Consider the following 16,110-nt stretch of genomic DNA (forward strand, 5'->3'; position numbering starts at 1 on the left):
AGCTGAACACATGCACGAAAACACACAAGTCCTGGTTACATGTCAGGTCAGGTAGTGCAGAGAGAAATGTCAAGAATCTCTTGGCCCGAACTCAACATGACCCTAACAAAGATCAACGAAACCTGATCCTTCAGATCTTAGCTATCTCTTTAACACCCTCCCCCCTCCCCCGACACACACACATACAAATATTTGGAGGTGTTTGTGGAATAAACATTCACATTTGTGTCTGTTTCTTCTGTCTGTTTCGCCATCAGATTTTTCTTGTTTTCAATAGCTTCTTTAATTCTGACATTTTCTGCTCTTTTCAAATTGCCACAGCTGCCCAAAAGAATGCATCTCTTCAGATTACAGCCAACTCAGTAATAGTTACCTAAAGGAGCTTCAGCTTCATCCCTACAGTATTAGAAAGAAAACACAAACAGTCAGATGACCCCTTATGGACAAGCAGTTGGGAATGGTAAATTGGAAAAATTCCTTATTAACAGAAAGACACTTCTGGCAGTACCAGGCACAGGGAGGGGCAGCCAACTGCCCACCCCCAACTGCTGTGACCAGTCTAAAAGAGAGCAGAAGGAGACATGACTAAAGGAACACTTTGGGGGACAGACAATGTTAAATAATTACTTACTATTAAATGAAATAACAGTATTTAAGCACGTGAGAGTAAAAAGAGGTTAGTAAAGTTTTCTGAGGCAGGTCACATTTAAATGCATAGTGCATCACTTCCTACCCGCTTGACCTGTTTGTAATATATACATTTAAATAATAATCCTTAAACATTTAAATGTTTATTTAAGCTGTGCTTTAAATGTAAGTCAGATATTTTCCATTTGCATGATAATAAAAAAGATGATGATGTAGTTGTTGGGAGTGGTGGTAACGATTTGAATTTATTTTCCCATACATACATTCACCTTCACTGTATGGTGTATGGATTGTTTGTCTCTGCCTTCTTCCACTTTTTCCTGTTCCATTGTTAGTGTAGGATGAAATTAAAGATGAAAAAAGTAGGAAATTACATGTAATCCAGGCATTTATCTCTTTAAGATGTGCTTTTTTTTCATACTCAGAGTGGACAAGGAAAGAAGAAATAAAAAAGATAAAGGGCAACATGAAAATAGCTTTTTAAAAAAACGCAAACTGTGCCCTTTATCCACCCCTCAGGTCAAGTTAAGCTCATTTTCACCATTTTTTTTATTGTTCTTTTTTGTCTCATCTGTCTATTTTGAACTTTGGAACATTTATTTTTTGATCGGAAGCTAAAGTTGTACCTAAAACCATAACTCTTTGACCTGAAGTCATCATAGAAAAAAAGCTGACCTTACATCTCACAGACAAATCAACTGAACTGTTATAAAATGTTATCAGTGCTATACCACAATTCTTCCTGTAGGATAATCTATGACTATTTCATTTACAGGCAGTTTTGGGGAGGATTGGAAATATATTTCTGTCCACTGTGCTTTTAAGACTTGACTATTAATTACAATAATAAACTCAGCATGTATTTAGAGTACAATCCAAAATCCAGAACTCTCCTTTAAGTTTCTCAATTCTCATTTCTTAATTCTATCGTGGTGATAAACGTGGTGACAAACTTAAATACTGCTTATATTGAGTCCTGTGTCAAATTCTAACCATAAGGTTTGTGTTTTTGTTTTGCCTATGCTTCAAAACTATCAGCATGTCTATTAGATCCCATCCGTTCAAGACTGCTCAAAGAAGCCTTATCATTAATTATTGCCTCAATTTCACTTCATCCTTATTAATAAGTGACATATCACAGTCTTTTAAGGTGGTTGTAATTAAGCCATTACTTAAAAAGCCTTTACTTGATTCAACTGTCTTAGCTAATTTTAGACTGATTTCCAGTCTTTCTTTGATTTCAAAAAAGAGTTGATATAAATCAGCTATGTGATCTTTTGCAGTGGAATGATTAATTTGATGAGGTTCAGTCAGGTTTTAGAGTTCATTCAGAGTGAAGGATCCGAATGATAGGCTTGTTGGACACATTTCTGTACTTGTCCTGCTCAACCTCAGCGCCGCATTTGATCCCGCTGATCGCAGCATTTTACTACAGAGAATAGAATAAACCATTGATAAAAAAAGGCAATGTGTTGGACTAGTTTGAATCCTATTTATCTTATATATTCATATTTCTATCGTAAATTAATAGACTTCTTCAAAAACTAAAGTCACAGAGCTCAAAAGGTTTGTGTGCTGGGAGTGATGTATTTGTGTTGTCACTGTGTGATAGATGTGCCCTCGGTTTCGCCCCCATTTTGAGGACTGTTGATGCACTTTAGGCTGTTCCTGTTTCCCCTGTCTTTCATTCAAGCCAAGCATCCACCCACACACACACACACACACACACACACACACACACACACACACACATAGATATATGATAGATAGATAGATAGATAGATAGATAGATAGATAGATAGATAGATAGATAGATAGATAGATAGATAGATAGATAGATAGATAGATAGATAGATAGATAGATAGATAGATAGATAGATAGATAGATAGACACAAATCGAGCAGAGAGTTCTGAAAGAACATGGCACAATAATCTGTTTATCTCAAGCTAACAGTATGCAGCCTCTAGTGTATGTGTCTTTGTGATGAGGACACAGGGTCAGGGAGTACACAGCATCAGTTAACCAAACACTCTCAGGCTTTCAGCCCTGTCTGCCACACAAAAGACAAAGTGGTGCAGAAAACCACTGCTGTAAAACTGTATTGTGTATTCTGATAAACAAATATGTCCAATTTAAGCACTTCATAAACATTCTTAAATTGTGTTTTTTTGTTTGTTTTTTTTGCTTGAAATCATAATTTCCATTGAAATGTCCTCATGTTTTTTTTTCTTGCACTGGATGAACAGGAATGTCTGGGCAGATAACCTTCTGCTCTCTGTTCTCCCCCTAACCTCCAGCCTGCTGACAAGCACACTTTAAAAAAAAAACTTCAACTCTGCCTTCATGACCTTTTGCCTTTCTTCCTTTTTTTAGTGTTCTTTTCTCATAAAACATCTAGTTCGCTCGCTGCACAATGTCATGTTAGAAGGTGCTAAATGATTTTTAATGTAAATTCATCCATTATAAAATCCAGTATGTTGTTTTTCTTTTTCCTTTTTTTCCTGGGGCACTGAGATGGATGCGGAGTGGATTCCAAATTTGTTGTAGTTTAAACTGTAATATGGAACAAGCTCATTCTTATTTGGGTAAAAATAATAAATTCAGTGCTTGTTTGCAACCTCTTTTATGTGTTTCCCTAGTCACTACTAGCAAACACCAAAGGTTTGTCTGATTCCAAAGATGCACTACAGGGTTTAGAACACAGGACTTCTTTGTTAATGGACTGATGCTTTCAAAAACTAAGCCACAGCACTGTGGTTAGTGCTTTTGCATCTTAACAAGAACGAATTTTGTAACTTAATTCTGGTTTATCTGTTCATCTTATATAAGTCTGTTTCTGTCTACTAGTTACAGATTACAGTAGGCTAGATTGGTCATTACTATATTTGTACAATCTCAGCTGTTATTTGATCCTGGCTGCCGCCGAGAACATTGGGGAATTAATTTTTAGCTTTCTTCAGTCTGACAAGATAGTAGATTGTGCAGATTGGGGGAAACTCCACTGAACTTAAGAAGATTCACCTTCAAATGATTTATTGGGGGAATGATGCCAGACTTATTTTTCTTCAGAGCAGCAGCACTGAGTCAACAGGCTGACTCTGCAGGGCTCACATGCTTCTCTGTGGACAGAGCTAAGGAGGAGAACTACTGAACTCTGGATGACCCCTACAGATAAAAACCAGCACACATGCTCACCACTGCACTGTCTCTCTCTTTCTCTCTCACTCTATCACACACACACATTTAACTTAGCACGTCATAAACACTAAAATCTTACTTCAGTTTGCTCTCATTTATTTATTGTATTTGTTTATTTCTGAAAGCCTTATCAAAATAGATATAAAAATCAAAGTGATTAAAAACTATTCAGTTCAGTTTTATTTATTAATATAGCACCAAATCACAACAACAGTTGCCTCAAGGTGCATGATATAATTACTGCTTGAAGGTACATTATAAAAACATATTAAAATGTAGGCAAGAATAAGTTGCCATCTATCCCAAACTGACAGACCTAGATTCATACCTATGGTCAATTTAGAGTCATCAGTTAACCTCTTTGGACTGTGGGAGGAAAATTAACTACCCACACAGACGAGCAAACTCTACACAGCCTGCTGGTGGATTTGAACCCATGACCTTCTTGCTGTTAGACAATGCTTATAACACCACTATTATTGTTATAAAAACATTTTTTTAAAGTGACGAACTCTTACTTCATGTTCCCCGGTAGAAAGGTGTCAGGACTTTCTCAAATGCAATCACTATTGTCTAACCAACAACCAAGAAGAAGAAGAGGTTATGTTATGTTGATCAGCTCAATAATTTAAAAACATATTGATGTATACTGTGAATACACATCCCACTGTTTGGCTCTAATTGGTCAGACCACAAACTTTTTTCAAAAAGTGAATTTAGATTGATCAAAAACCAAAGTAATACTGATCACGTGGCTGGTTAGAAAAAACAGAGCATGTAGAGGAATTTTAACATGAAGCACTATGACACGCTATAGCTCTTTGTTTGGGGTAAGATTGTGGGTGCCTGCACATGCTGTCTTCAATTTGAATGAGAATGTGAACTCTTGAACTGTAACCGCTCCACTTTATTTTTCACTGCTTTTTATGAAGGCATTACACACACAAACACATACTGAACACAGCAGCAGACAGTGTGTTGAACTTGAGATGAGTTGTGGAAAGTAAAACAGGAGTTTGAGGTCAGCCCCAGTGAGGTCATCATGAAAGAATTTCCACTCTTTGCTGAGGTCTTTCTTTCATTTCTCTCTCTTACATACACTCTTATCTTGTTATTTGTCACTTCATCTGCTAAAGCACAATATTTTTGTCCTGCTTCACCAATTTAACTATAGTATCAAAATCATGTTTGCAAGAAATTTGTAGGAAATTAAACATCTAATGCATGAGACTGTCTTCTTTGTTTAGACTTGGACACTATACTGAGATAAGGAAACTAAAACAGCAGCAGCAGGAGGGTTGCCAGTGCTCATAATTTGAGTAATTCTCCTACTGTTAGGTATTTTACATTATTTCAACATAATAACTGCATGCCCTGAATTAAACTCTTTTCCTGTGAGATCACACTAACTCCTTAACAAACTGATACGGTGCTCATATTCATTAAAGGAACACTTAGTAAAGACATCCAATCCAATTTCAATGGGAAAAAAATCATGCAGGATACCTATGCTCATATGGCCTTAGAAATTAAAGGGATCCCACATTGTTTGATGGAAATGAAACTTAGAAGTCACCCCAAAAAAATCAAAGTGAAAAAATGATGCCATTTTGCAACTCAAAATGGAATTCAGTTCAATTCAATTTATAATAATAATAATAATAAAGACCCTACAATAATACTCAATAATACTCAATAGTTCATATTGCCCCAACGTGCTTGCATGCCTGACAAGGTTGGGGCATCTTCCTATGAGATGATCGATGATGGACCATTGACCATCCTTGACAATCTCAGGTGCAAGCTGGTGGCATCGGATAGACTAAAACATAATGTCCCAAATGTCTTCAATTCAAGTTAGGTCAGGCAACCATGGGGACAAGTCCTGGGAAGGAGGAACCTAGGACCCACTGCACCAGTGTACGGTTAAACAATGGGTTGACAATGTGTGACACCTCTTTCTCACAGATGTTTTCAAGTTTTAGTCATTTTCAGCAATAGGTGCATCTGACCTTGTATTACTTTTTACTTGTACCTGATAATGCACCCTGGATGCATGTATGGAGCACAGGCCATTTATTCTCTTGGCCTCTGCTTCTCTGGTATATCTCCTCAGCCTAGTGGCAAGGGCTGTGAGACTTTGTTTGGCAGTTTCTAGTACCTCAGTCATGGACATTTTACTTCTTATTCATCCATGGCCCTCTACAGCTCAGTTAGCTTACTAATATGCAACCAAATTTCCCCTTGTGGGACAATTAAAGGATTATTCTTCTATTCTCATATCCTTCTGAGTTTCTCTGATTCTGGCTCCCAGCCTTGTTATCCATGCGGGCTTTCTCTACACGCATCCTTGGTTTTATACCAAGTTCTTCTTGGTTTGCTGTGGCAGAGTCATATCTGAGCTCAATGGTTTCAGTGAGACTGGTGGTGGGGATGGTGCATAAAGCAATTTTCAGATCTGCAAGTATCTTGTCTGATGGGACTTTTTCAGCTGGGGAAGTTGAAGTGCTGTAAAAAGGATCTGTGAGTGGCTTCTGTCTAATCTTAATTTGTCATGAAGTGATGACTGAGTTTCCCAGTTAGCCTCTAGGAGAAGAATCTTTAGAACAGGAGTGATGAGAAGGTGATGAGGAGTCTGTTTACATATCCCAGAAGGTCACCTTTAGATAGAGCTATCCACCCACAAAGGTCTGTAATATTCCTCATTGTGTGGAGGAAGGTGGATTCAACCACTGGCAATGCGGCCCTGTGAATTGAAGGAAAGCCTGCGACTGAAATGCATAAAGCTCTCTCCATGATGTTTTGTGCAAAGCATTTTTAATAGACATATACATTTATGTTATTTATATCATTCTACTCTTTATGTTATGGTCTGCAATAAAACTTTCAAGCCAAAAGAAAAAACTGACTTTCAGTTATTTTTTTAAAGACAGAAGACTTTCAATTTCAAACTAAAAACATTATAATGATGACTGTTCCATGGTTTAAATCACATCTTTCTTTTTGCACCCTTAGGTTCTCAATTTTAACTTAAAATCTTTCATTAAATGTAACCACTTTACACTAAATTATACAGAAGTGATGTACAGTGGGGCAAAAAAGTATTTAGTCAGCCACCGATTGTGCAAGTTCCCCCACCTAAAATGATGACAGAGGTCAGTAATTTGCACCAGAGGTACACTTCAACTGTGAGAGACAGAATGTGAAAAAAAAATCCATGAATCCACATGGTAGGATTTGTAAAGAATTTATTCGTAAATCAGGGTGGAAAATAAGTATTTGGTCAATAACAAAAATACAACTCAATACTTTGTAACATAACCTTTGTTGGCAATAACAGAGGTCAAACGTTTACTATAGGTCTTTACCAGGTTTGCACACACAGTAGCTGGTATTTTGGCCCATTCCTCCATGCAGATCTTCTCGAGAGCAGTGATGTTTTGGGGCTGTCGCCGAGCAACACGGACTTTCAACTCCCGCCACAGATTTTCTATGGGGTTGAGGTCTGGAGACTGGCTAGGCCACTCCAGGACTTTCAAATGCTTCTTACGGAGCCACTCCTTTGTTGCCCGGGCGGTGTGTTTTGGATCATTGTCATGTTGGAAGACCCAGCCTCGTTTCATCTTCAAAGTTCTCACTGATGGAAGGAGGTTTTGGCTCAAAATCTCACGATACATGGCCCCATTCATTCTGTCCTTAACACGGATCAGTCGTCCTGTCCCCTTGGCAGAAAAACAGCCCCATAACATGATGTTTCCACCCCCATGCTTCACAGTAGGTATGGTGTTCTTGGGATGCAACTCAGTATTCTTCTTCCTCCAAACACGACGAGTTGAGTTTATACCAAAAAGTTCTACTTTGGTTTCATCTGACCACATGACATTCTCCCAATCCTCTGCTGTATCATCCATGTGCTCTCTGGCAAACTTCAGACGGGCCTGGACATGCACTGGCTTCAGCAGCGGAACACGTCTGGCACTGCGGGATTTGATTCCCTGCCGTTGTAGTGTGTTACTGATGGTGACCTTTGTTACTTTGGTCCCAGCTCTCTGCAGGTCATTCACCAGGTCCCCCCGTGTGGTTCTGGGATCTTTGCTCACCGTTCTCATGATCATTTTGACCCCACGGGATGAGATCTTGTGTGGAGCCCCAGATCGAGAGAGATTATCAGTGGTCTTGTATGTCTTCCATTTGCTGATGATTGCTCCCACAGTTGATTTTTTCACACCAAGCTGCTTGCCTATTGTAGATTCACTCTTCCCAGTCTGGTGCAGGTCTACAATACTTTTCCTGGTGTCCTTCGAAAGCTCTTTGGTCTTGGCCATGGCGGAGTTTGGAGTCTGACTGTTTGAGGCTGTGGAAAGGTGTCTTTTATACAGATGATGAGTTCAAACAGGTGCCATTCATACAGGTAACGAGTGGGGGACAGAAAAGCTTCTTACAGAAGACGTTACAGGTCTGTGAGAGCCAGAGATTTTCCTTGTTTGAGGTGACCAAATACTTATTTTCCACCCTGATTTACGAATAAATTCTTTACAAATCCTACCATATGGATTCATGGATTTTTTTTTCACATTCTGCCTCTCACAGTTGAAGTGTACCTCTGGTACAAATTACTGACCTCTGTCATCATTTTAAGTGGGGGAACTTGCACAATCAGTGGCTGACTAAATACTTTTTTGCCCCACTGTATTTCTTCTTCTATATGGAGGACCAGAAGAGTCATGCTCATTGAAAAAAAGAAGCCTAAATATCGAATTGTACGATAAAATATGTATTTGTTCATTAATTTACAAATTAAGGCAGCACGGTGGCACGGTGGTTAGCACTGTTGCCTCACAGCAAGAAGGTCCTGAGTTCAATTCCACCATCAGGCCGGGGTCTTTCTGTGTGGAGTTTGCATGTTCTCCCCGTGTTTGCGTGGGTTCTCTCCGGGTACTCCGGCTTCCTCCCACCGTCCAAAGACATGCAGCTTGTGGGGATAGGTTAATTGGATAATCCAAATTGCCACTAGGTGTGAATGTGCGAGTGAGTGTGAATGGTTGTCTGTCCCTATGTGTTAGCCCTGCGACAGACTGGCGACCTGTCCAGGGTGTACCCCGCCTTTCGCCCTATGACAGCTGGGATAGGCTCCAGCGACCCTGAAAAGGATAAGTGGAAGTGGATGGATAATTTACAAATTCATTTTTATTCATTTAATTTACTTAAATAATTTAATTTAAAATAAAAACACTATTTATCATTCAAATTAGTTCAAAATGAACTATTAATCCATTAATAAATACTTTAAATCCAAAATGAATTTCATTTAAAAAAAAATAATTCTCAGTGAAAACAGATTTTCAAAAGGCAATTTTGATTTCTAAATAAAAAAACCTGATTTTTAAATATATGAAGAAAAAAAAATTGGATAAAGGAATCAAAGATTTATTTTTGACATTTAAAATGGTTATTCCACTCCTCATCTGAAAATCCATTTCCGCACTGCATTTCCCGTTCCTCTTGGCTCATGAATTAGCTATTATGGAAACAGATTTGGGATTAACTACTGGATTAGCGCAGTCATTTGGGTTCTAGGGGCTGTCCTACGCTTTTGGTACAGTAAATTGTTATTAATTAATTTATGAATGTAACACACATGATGCATTCTGAAATAATAAGAACACTGGTGGGATTGTTTCCTCAAATCAAAAACAACAATATTAAACATAAATGTGGACCTCTGGCATCTCCTGAGTTTAGACAGATGGAAATCCAGTTTCATACCTTTAAGTGGTTTTCCTGAGACTTTTCTGATGTATTCAGCACTCTGATACAGTCTTAAAATTGAAACAAATAAACAAACAAACAAACAAACAAACAAAAACAAAACAGTATTATCTATGAGTGAAGAACCAATCAATTCATATCATACACATACTGGTGTCAAATGTTTGGTCAATGTGTCCAAATAACAGCCAAAGAGTATAAGCATACCTTCTAGATGATTTTGCAATGTGTGAAAATAGAGGAATTTTTGAATGTTTTACTGTATTTTCAAAAGAGAGCAGTGTGTTACAAGTCATTAAGTCATCAGAGTGCTTATTTAAATTTTTCCAAGCCACAGAGCTGAATTATCTTCAGTTTTATAGCCTTCTCATGGCCTCTTGGGCTTCATTTTTTCCATGTGTGCGAGTAGACTGACTAGATGTGGAAAAACTTAGATATATGGAATTTAGGACATATTTTTCTTACAACAAGCTGTATATCATCTGTTTTGTAAATCCACCGTTCATTCAATCTGAAAGCAGAATGAAATTAAGCCTTTTGGAGGGTTTTTTTGCAGATTTTTATGCAACAGTTTCACTTTTTTGGTCCACTTGAGGTCAAATTGGGCTGTGTGCACTCCATTAATTAAAAGGGATTTGACATGCATGCATTAGACACTTCACGGTCAGTTTAAAAACAAAGAATCAACTCTTAATCAACAAAATAATTTTATGAGGTAGCTCAAAGTAGAAAAGGAGGCAGAAATATCACTGAGAGTCTCTTCAAGGCAGCAGAACTAAAATGAACCCTGTTCTCATTTAAAAACAATATAAGAAAAAATCAGTCACATCATTGTCAGTTCAGGGTACAGGCTGACATCAAACCCAGCCATTGTTCAGGAAAACAGACTCCTGAACAATGTAAACATGATCTGCTTGGATAAAATTATCTGGTACTGGAGTGGGTACAGGCGAAGGGAGATTCCAAACACAATTTTATTTTTCTAAAGTCATATTTAGGAGTGAATCACTTTATGTGAAATCATTTTGTCTGGAAAAGGAACATTACCCCCCTATTACACACACACACACACACACACACACACACACACAGACATATTATCTAGAATCAGAAATATAAACAACACATCCAATAAGTTATTCTCAATGGCAAGGACCCAGTCAGTAAAAATTAAACACTTCCACTCTTCATCTTAAGTTCAGTAGTTTCCCTAAACCCTGTCCTTTTAAGTGCACACAAACAAACACTCTACATTAACCTGAATCTAACTGACATGTTTATATTCTAAATCAGACTGCAGAAGAATCACAGCTTTTGTAAATGCTCATAAAACCTGAAGAAAACATAACATTCCAGCTTCATGTATCTTCTGTCTGAAAGTGTCACCCTGTAGTCACATAGTGCAAAGACCATAGCTGCATAGGAAGACACATGTAGGCCAACACTAGAAACAGTAAGAAACAGGGAAAAAAGTATGTTCAAAGTGTACCAGATAGCACTATATTCTCATCATTAGGCTTCCTGTGTTACCAACATAGCTCAGAACCCACATCATCATCTTCACAGTTTTGTATATATCTCCCCGAGATCATTTACATTTGCAGCATTCATGAAGGCTTTTAGGTGAGTTTTAGTGACATAGTAAAAGCAAATTTTATGGGATTGACTTTTTTAAATATAGAAAGTTAAATGCTATAACAGAATGACTAAAATAGATTTTTTCCCCCCAAAACAATATTAAACTATTAACAAAAGAACTGTACGCCCCCCCCCCCCCCCCATCAGACTGAAAGATTGATCATATAAAGATGATGCCATCGTCATTATCATCATCTACATGAATGAGTTTCACTAAAAGACCCAACATTAACTGCTCCCCTCATCCAGTTTGTATCAAAATCTATAATCAGATATTTTTATGCATTTTCTGTTATCTCCATGGCATAAGTGCCATTAGTTTGTCAAATCAGTGCACTTACTGTATGTAACTGTCAATTATGTCACTAATATACATTTTTTCTTTCCCTAAAATGCACTGAGAACTTATTTTCTCCATGTTCATGTACATGAGGCATAAAAGTCCATCTGAATGGGTGGTCGGCCATTATAGAATTCTGGGACTTAGAAAATCTGTTCAACAGGCAGTCTTTTAAGAATGGGTTGATGGGTGTATCACAGTGGTACAAAGCCAGATTACGTCTCCGAGCTCGGGGACGCGCCTGGAGACGTAGACGCGGAAGAGCGGTCAGTGTCTTCCAGCTCCTTGTTCAAGCTGCTGCCGGTACCGGAAGAGGAGGAGAATGGCCGCGCAGACGCGGTGGCGCCTTCCCGCTCGCGCTTCTTCTGCTTCATGCGTCTGTTCTGGAACCAAATCTTCACCTGCGTCTCGTTGAGCTCGAGCGTGGCGGCGATCTCCACGCGCCGCGCTCGCGTCAGGTACTTGCTAAAGTGGAACTCCTTCTCCAGCTCCGTCAGCTGCCTCGTGCTGAAGTTGGTGCGCATGGCGTTGTTGTGGGCAAGACCGTAGTCGGCCACTTTGACTGCGAAAGAGATGGACAAGCTGTTAGACGAATGTTTTATGTTTTACTTGTACGTGTAATGAGAAAAACGCTCGTTGTTACTGGAGCTAGATGTGTTCGTTATTAATTAGAAAATAGAGATATATTTAGCTTTAGTCAGAGTTTGGTTTGTGGTTTGATATCCATAATTTATTAAATTACATCAAAATAAATACAAAGTGCATCACAAAGATGAGGTTTAAAAAACACAAGCAGTGAAGGACATCAGTGGGCCTAAGGAGGGATGGAGAACCAGCACGGGGGTGTCGGTGTTGGTGGTGGAGCTGGTTAATGGAGGGGCTGCTTTTAAAGATAACAAAGCAGGAAAGACTTCCAACGGAGAAATAACCTGTCTGCTGTAATCATTAAGACACACACACACACACACGCACACACACACGCACACACACACACACACACACACACACACACACACACATACACACACACACAGAGAGAGAGAGAGAGAGCTCACACTCCTGGGCTCAGCTGACCCAGACCAAAGTATCTACAGATACGACTGCATAGTGAAGTCCGAAAACGACTCTGATTTGTACTTTTAGTGCCATTCAATTAACTGTGTCACAGTAATAAAGTCCAAAGCGTTCCTAAATGCAACAAAGCACTCTGTTAATAAAAATACAGTGTATTCATATATCAGTTTTTCAACATCTGTTCTACCAGTTATTTAAAGTGAAATTATTTAAAGGCCTAATTTATCTGTGACCATTAGTCGTGCTGGATGGTATTAACGAGCAATCTTTTTTTTATATGGGAACTTCTGTCTTCTTTTTAAGTGCTCGCAACAACGAATTGCTGTAATTCATTATGGGCCTTATTTATGTTGGAAAACCACAACTGTTATTTTTTTCTTTCTCTCTTTCCTCTTCTTTGACGAATTGAGTAATTAAGATAAGTAAAAAATAATAATAAAAAAAATAAAAGCCTGCCATCCGCACAAAGAAAGTAGTAGTAAAAATATGATGTATTTTCTCTGAAAGGATAAAATAATGTTGTAAAAATCATTTCGATCAAACAATGTTGTTCTCTGTACCATAAAGTTCTGATCTACAAATTATGCTCCTGACTGCATTCAAGCTACATTCACTCCTCATTGACCGTCTTAAAACGAATTCCCCCGCTCTGTTTGTTTATTCGTGCATTTATTTTTGACTGCATTTCATATGAAAAACATGCCATAATATTATACGAAACTTTTGACGGACTGCAGACTTAATCTCACGATAAGGTTTTATTAAGACGTTAAACGGATAAGTGAACCCTCTCTCACCTGTCTTCGGTGGATTTCTCTTCACCTTCATCCAGTCGAAGGTCTGCCCCTGCCCGGCCTGCTGGACCTCATCGTCCCCTCTTTCACGATCCTGAGATACCGGCAGCTCCCCGTAGCCTCCCCCAGGCGAAAGCTCCAGGTAGCCTCCTGCGTCAAGAACCCCCCCACCGATCTGCTGCGGGTACTGTGACCCAGCAAGGGTGCGCTGAGGCCCGCAGTAGACCCCGGTAAGAGAGCTGTAACTGGGGCCGACGGTTGAGGCCGAGTTGTGGAAGCTTGATTGATGACAGTAGGTGGAGGCCAAAGAATCCTCCATGAAATACTGCGGATGGACGGAGTTTGGTGCGCCTGTGGCAGCAACATACTCCGAGTTTGTGGTGCATGCCTGGCCCACATAGGCCCCCGTGTTGCAGCCGTTACTATAAGGAGAAGGTATTACACTCTGCAGGCTTTGGCTCTGGTGAAGCTGAGGGTGATTGTGATGTGTTGGATGTTGGTAGCCGCTGTGCGTATGCTGTTCGTGATGTTGAGGAGGATGTTGCTGATGATGCTGACTTACTCCTCCGCTGGCGGTGTCCGCCCCAACGCCCACGTACATCCCTCCATCCGCGGTATAACTCGCTCCTACGTCTCTGTTGTCATTTCTGGACCCGGGGACAGGAGAACCGCTGAGGCCTGTTTGGATGCTCACGGGGAATCCCTGACGCTGATCCAGGGGAAGGTGATGGTGCAGGTGATGATGGTGGTATCCAGATTTAGACGCAGAATAAATGCCAGTTGGTTGTCGGTTACAAATAGAGTATTCCACAAAGGAGTTCATGTTGTCCATGCAGACTCGAAGCACCAGGGAATTGGTAAAATGTCTCGACTTGTTATCAGCAAGAAACACGACCGAGGTTAATAGAAATTCGTTGAAAAGCAAAAATCAAATAACTAAAAAATCCATTTGAAAGTTGTTCCTATAGTCGGCAGTATGATATAGAATCTCCTTGTTGTGTGCAAAAAGCAGTACAAAAATCGTGTTGGTTTTTTAATTGAAAAACCCTTAAAGTAATAAAAAAAAAGTCGCGACAAAATTACATTACAAATAAAAAACTGTAGACATTTCCAATGTGAATGAAAAAATGCGAAGGCTTTACTTCTCCAAACCAGAAACACATGTGGTCTGCTGCAGTTTGTGTGTGTTTTAAAGGCCCTACTCTATCAGTAACTCAACCTGTGTTTCAAAGGCTCGTCAGTGACAGTGGAAAACAACGGGAGAGGACTGAAAAGAATACAGTCACATTTTCAGCTTCACACAGGTTACACCCAGTCTTCCTAAAGTCTGTCTTTTTTCTTCAAATTCTTCAATTTTCTCTGGCTCTTGCTCTTCAATTGTCTCCCTCTCTCCGTTTTACCGTGTCACTCCTTTTCTTACCTCCATGGCAGGTCACGTGGCTCGTCGCCTATGGTGACCGGAGGCCAGAAGTTTGTTAGCTGGTCACGGGAGCGAGGGAAGCCGTGTGTGTGTGTGTGTGTGTGTGTGTGTGTGTGTGTGTGTGTGTGTGTGTGTGTGTGTACGGGAGGAGGGGAGAGGCTCTTTCTTTCGGTTCTGGAGTCGAGTTTGCACGCACGCGCGTTGAGTTGGCCCATTTGCCTCATCCATCACTCGCGGTGACATTAGCACGACAAAGAGACTTCAATCAAACCGGCCCATCAATCTGATATCAGCACGGATCTGTCAGAGCAAAGAGAGAGGCAGAGAATAAAAGAGGACCTGTGAGCCGGCCTGCAGCTTCCAGACCTCCTTCCTGCAAAAAGCTCAAAGAAAGAAGACTGAAACTAAACAAACTAAATACAGTACACTGGTACCATGCTACTATCCCTTTATTAAATATTAATACAACAAGTAATACTGGTTCTACATCTACTACACAATAAAAAAAAATCAAATTTATTATAGTTTTGTCCATGCTCAGCTAGTATAACATTGCACTCCAGTATAAATTGTAATTCAGAAACACAGAACAACACCACATCAAAGTCAGTGATAATTCACAGTCCACTGTTGAGCCTTTGGGTATATCCAAACCTACTGTATATGTGGACGGAAAAAAGACAGTGATATAGCTCCCTTTTTTGGAAGCAGGCATTACAATAACACTGAGCATGTAACAATAAAACCAATAGACAAAGAGAGTGCTAAAACAGGAAATGTGTTTAGTTTGGTATGTGATGTAACTGTTTGTTCTCATTTAAATTTCTTCAAAATAAACCTTGTTCATGTTATTGTGCTTATTTGTAGCAAGTAATATAGGGTCCATATTGAAAGAACTTAGAATTATCTTTTAACATAGCTCCTTAGTGTTTGAAGGCTTCCTAAACCCTGCGCCACCTCAGCTGCTCTGTAAAAAACCCCTCAGGTGACACAAATTACAATCATCTATTTCAAAATTAGATTTCAGCATTGAAGACTCTAGTTCTGACTTACTGCATACTCTACTTAGATAGCTCTCTTTCCCTCACCACATGGCGTATATGCAAAGGGAGACTCTTTAAATGTGAGGAAAGGCATCTATGGAAAGTGTTTCAACCTGATTTTCCACAAATTGACAGAAGTTCATGTGTGAAAACAACTTTACATTAAGAAACAGTAATTGACTTC

The 16,110-nt window shown here is 39.4% G+C and overlaps 1 protein-coding gene across 1 annotated transcript; it reads right to left on the reverse strand.

The window, feature by feature from the left end:
- Positions 1-11,810: 11,810 nt before the first annotated feature.
- Positions 11,811-14,295, reverse strand: LOC146575527 (homeobox protein Hox-B1a-like). Its single transcript, XM_085272563.1, has 2 exons — positions 13,467-14,295; positions 11,811-12,157 (listed from the first exon to the last, which is right to left on the reverse strand). The coding sequence occupies exons 1-2, from the start codon at positions 14,293-14,295 to the stop codon at positions 11,811-11,813; spliced, it is 1,176 nt and encodes a 391-aa protein (XP_085128689.1).
- Between the last annotated feature and the right edge of the window lie 1,815 nt (positions 14,296-16,110).

The sequence above is a fragment of the Mchenga conophoros genome, linkage group LG4 (genome assembly GCF_057382185.1).
Source record: "Mchenga conophoros isolate Kocher_MC1m ecotype Shallow Benthic linkage group LG4, M_conophoros_male_GT1.1, whole genome shotgun sequence".
Taxonomy (NCBI): Eukaryota; Metazoa; Chordata; class Actinopteri; order Cichliformes; family Cichlidae; genus Mchenga; species Mchenga conophoros.

Bases quoted from the DNA above. Each gene is read 5' to 3' on its own strand.
- LOC146575527 (XM_085272563.1), bottom strand. From the start codon at position 14,295: ATGGACAACATGAACTCCTTTGTGGAATACTCTATTTGTAACCGACAA. The intron at 12,158-13,466 runs GTGAGAGAGGGT...TCTCTTTCGCAG, and splicing joins GAGAAATCCACCGAAGACAG to TCAAAGTGGCCGACTACGGT.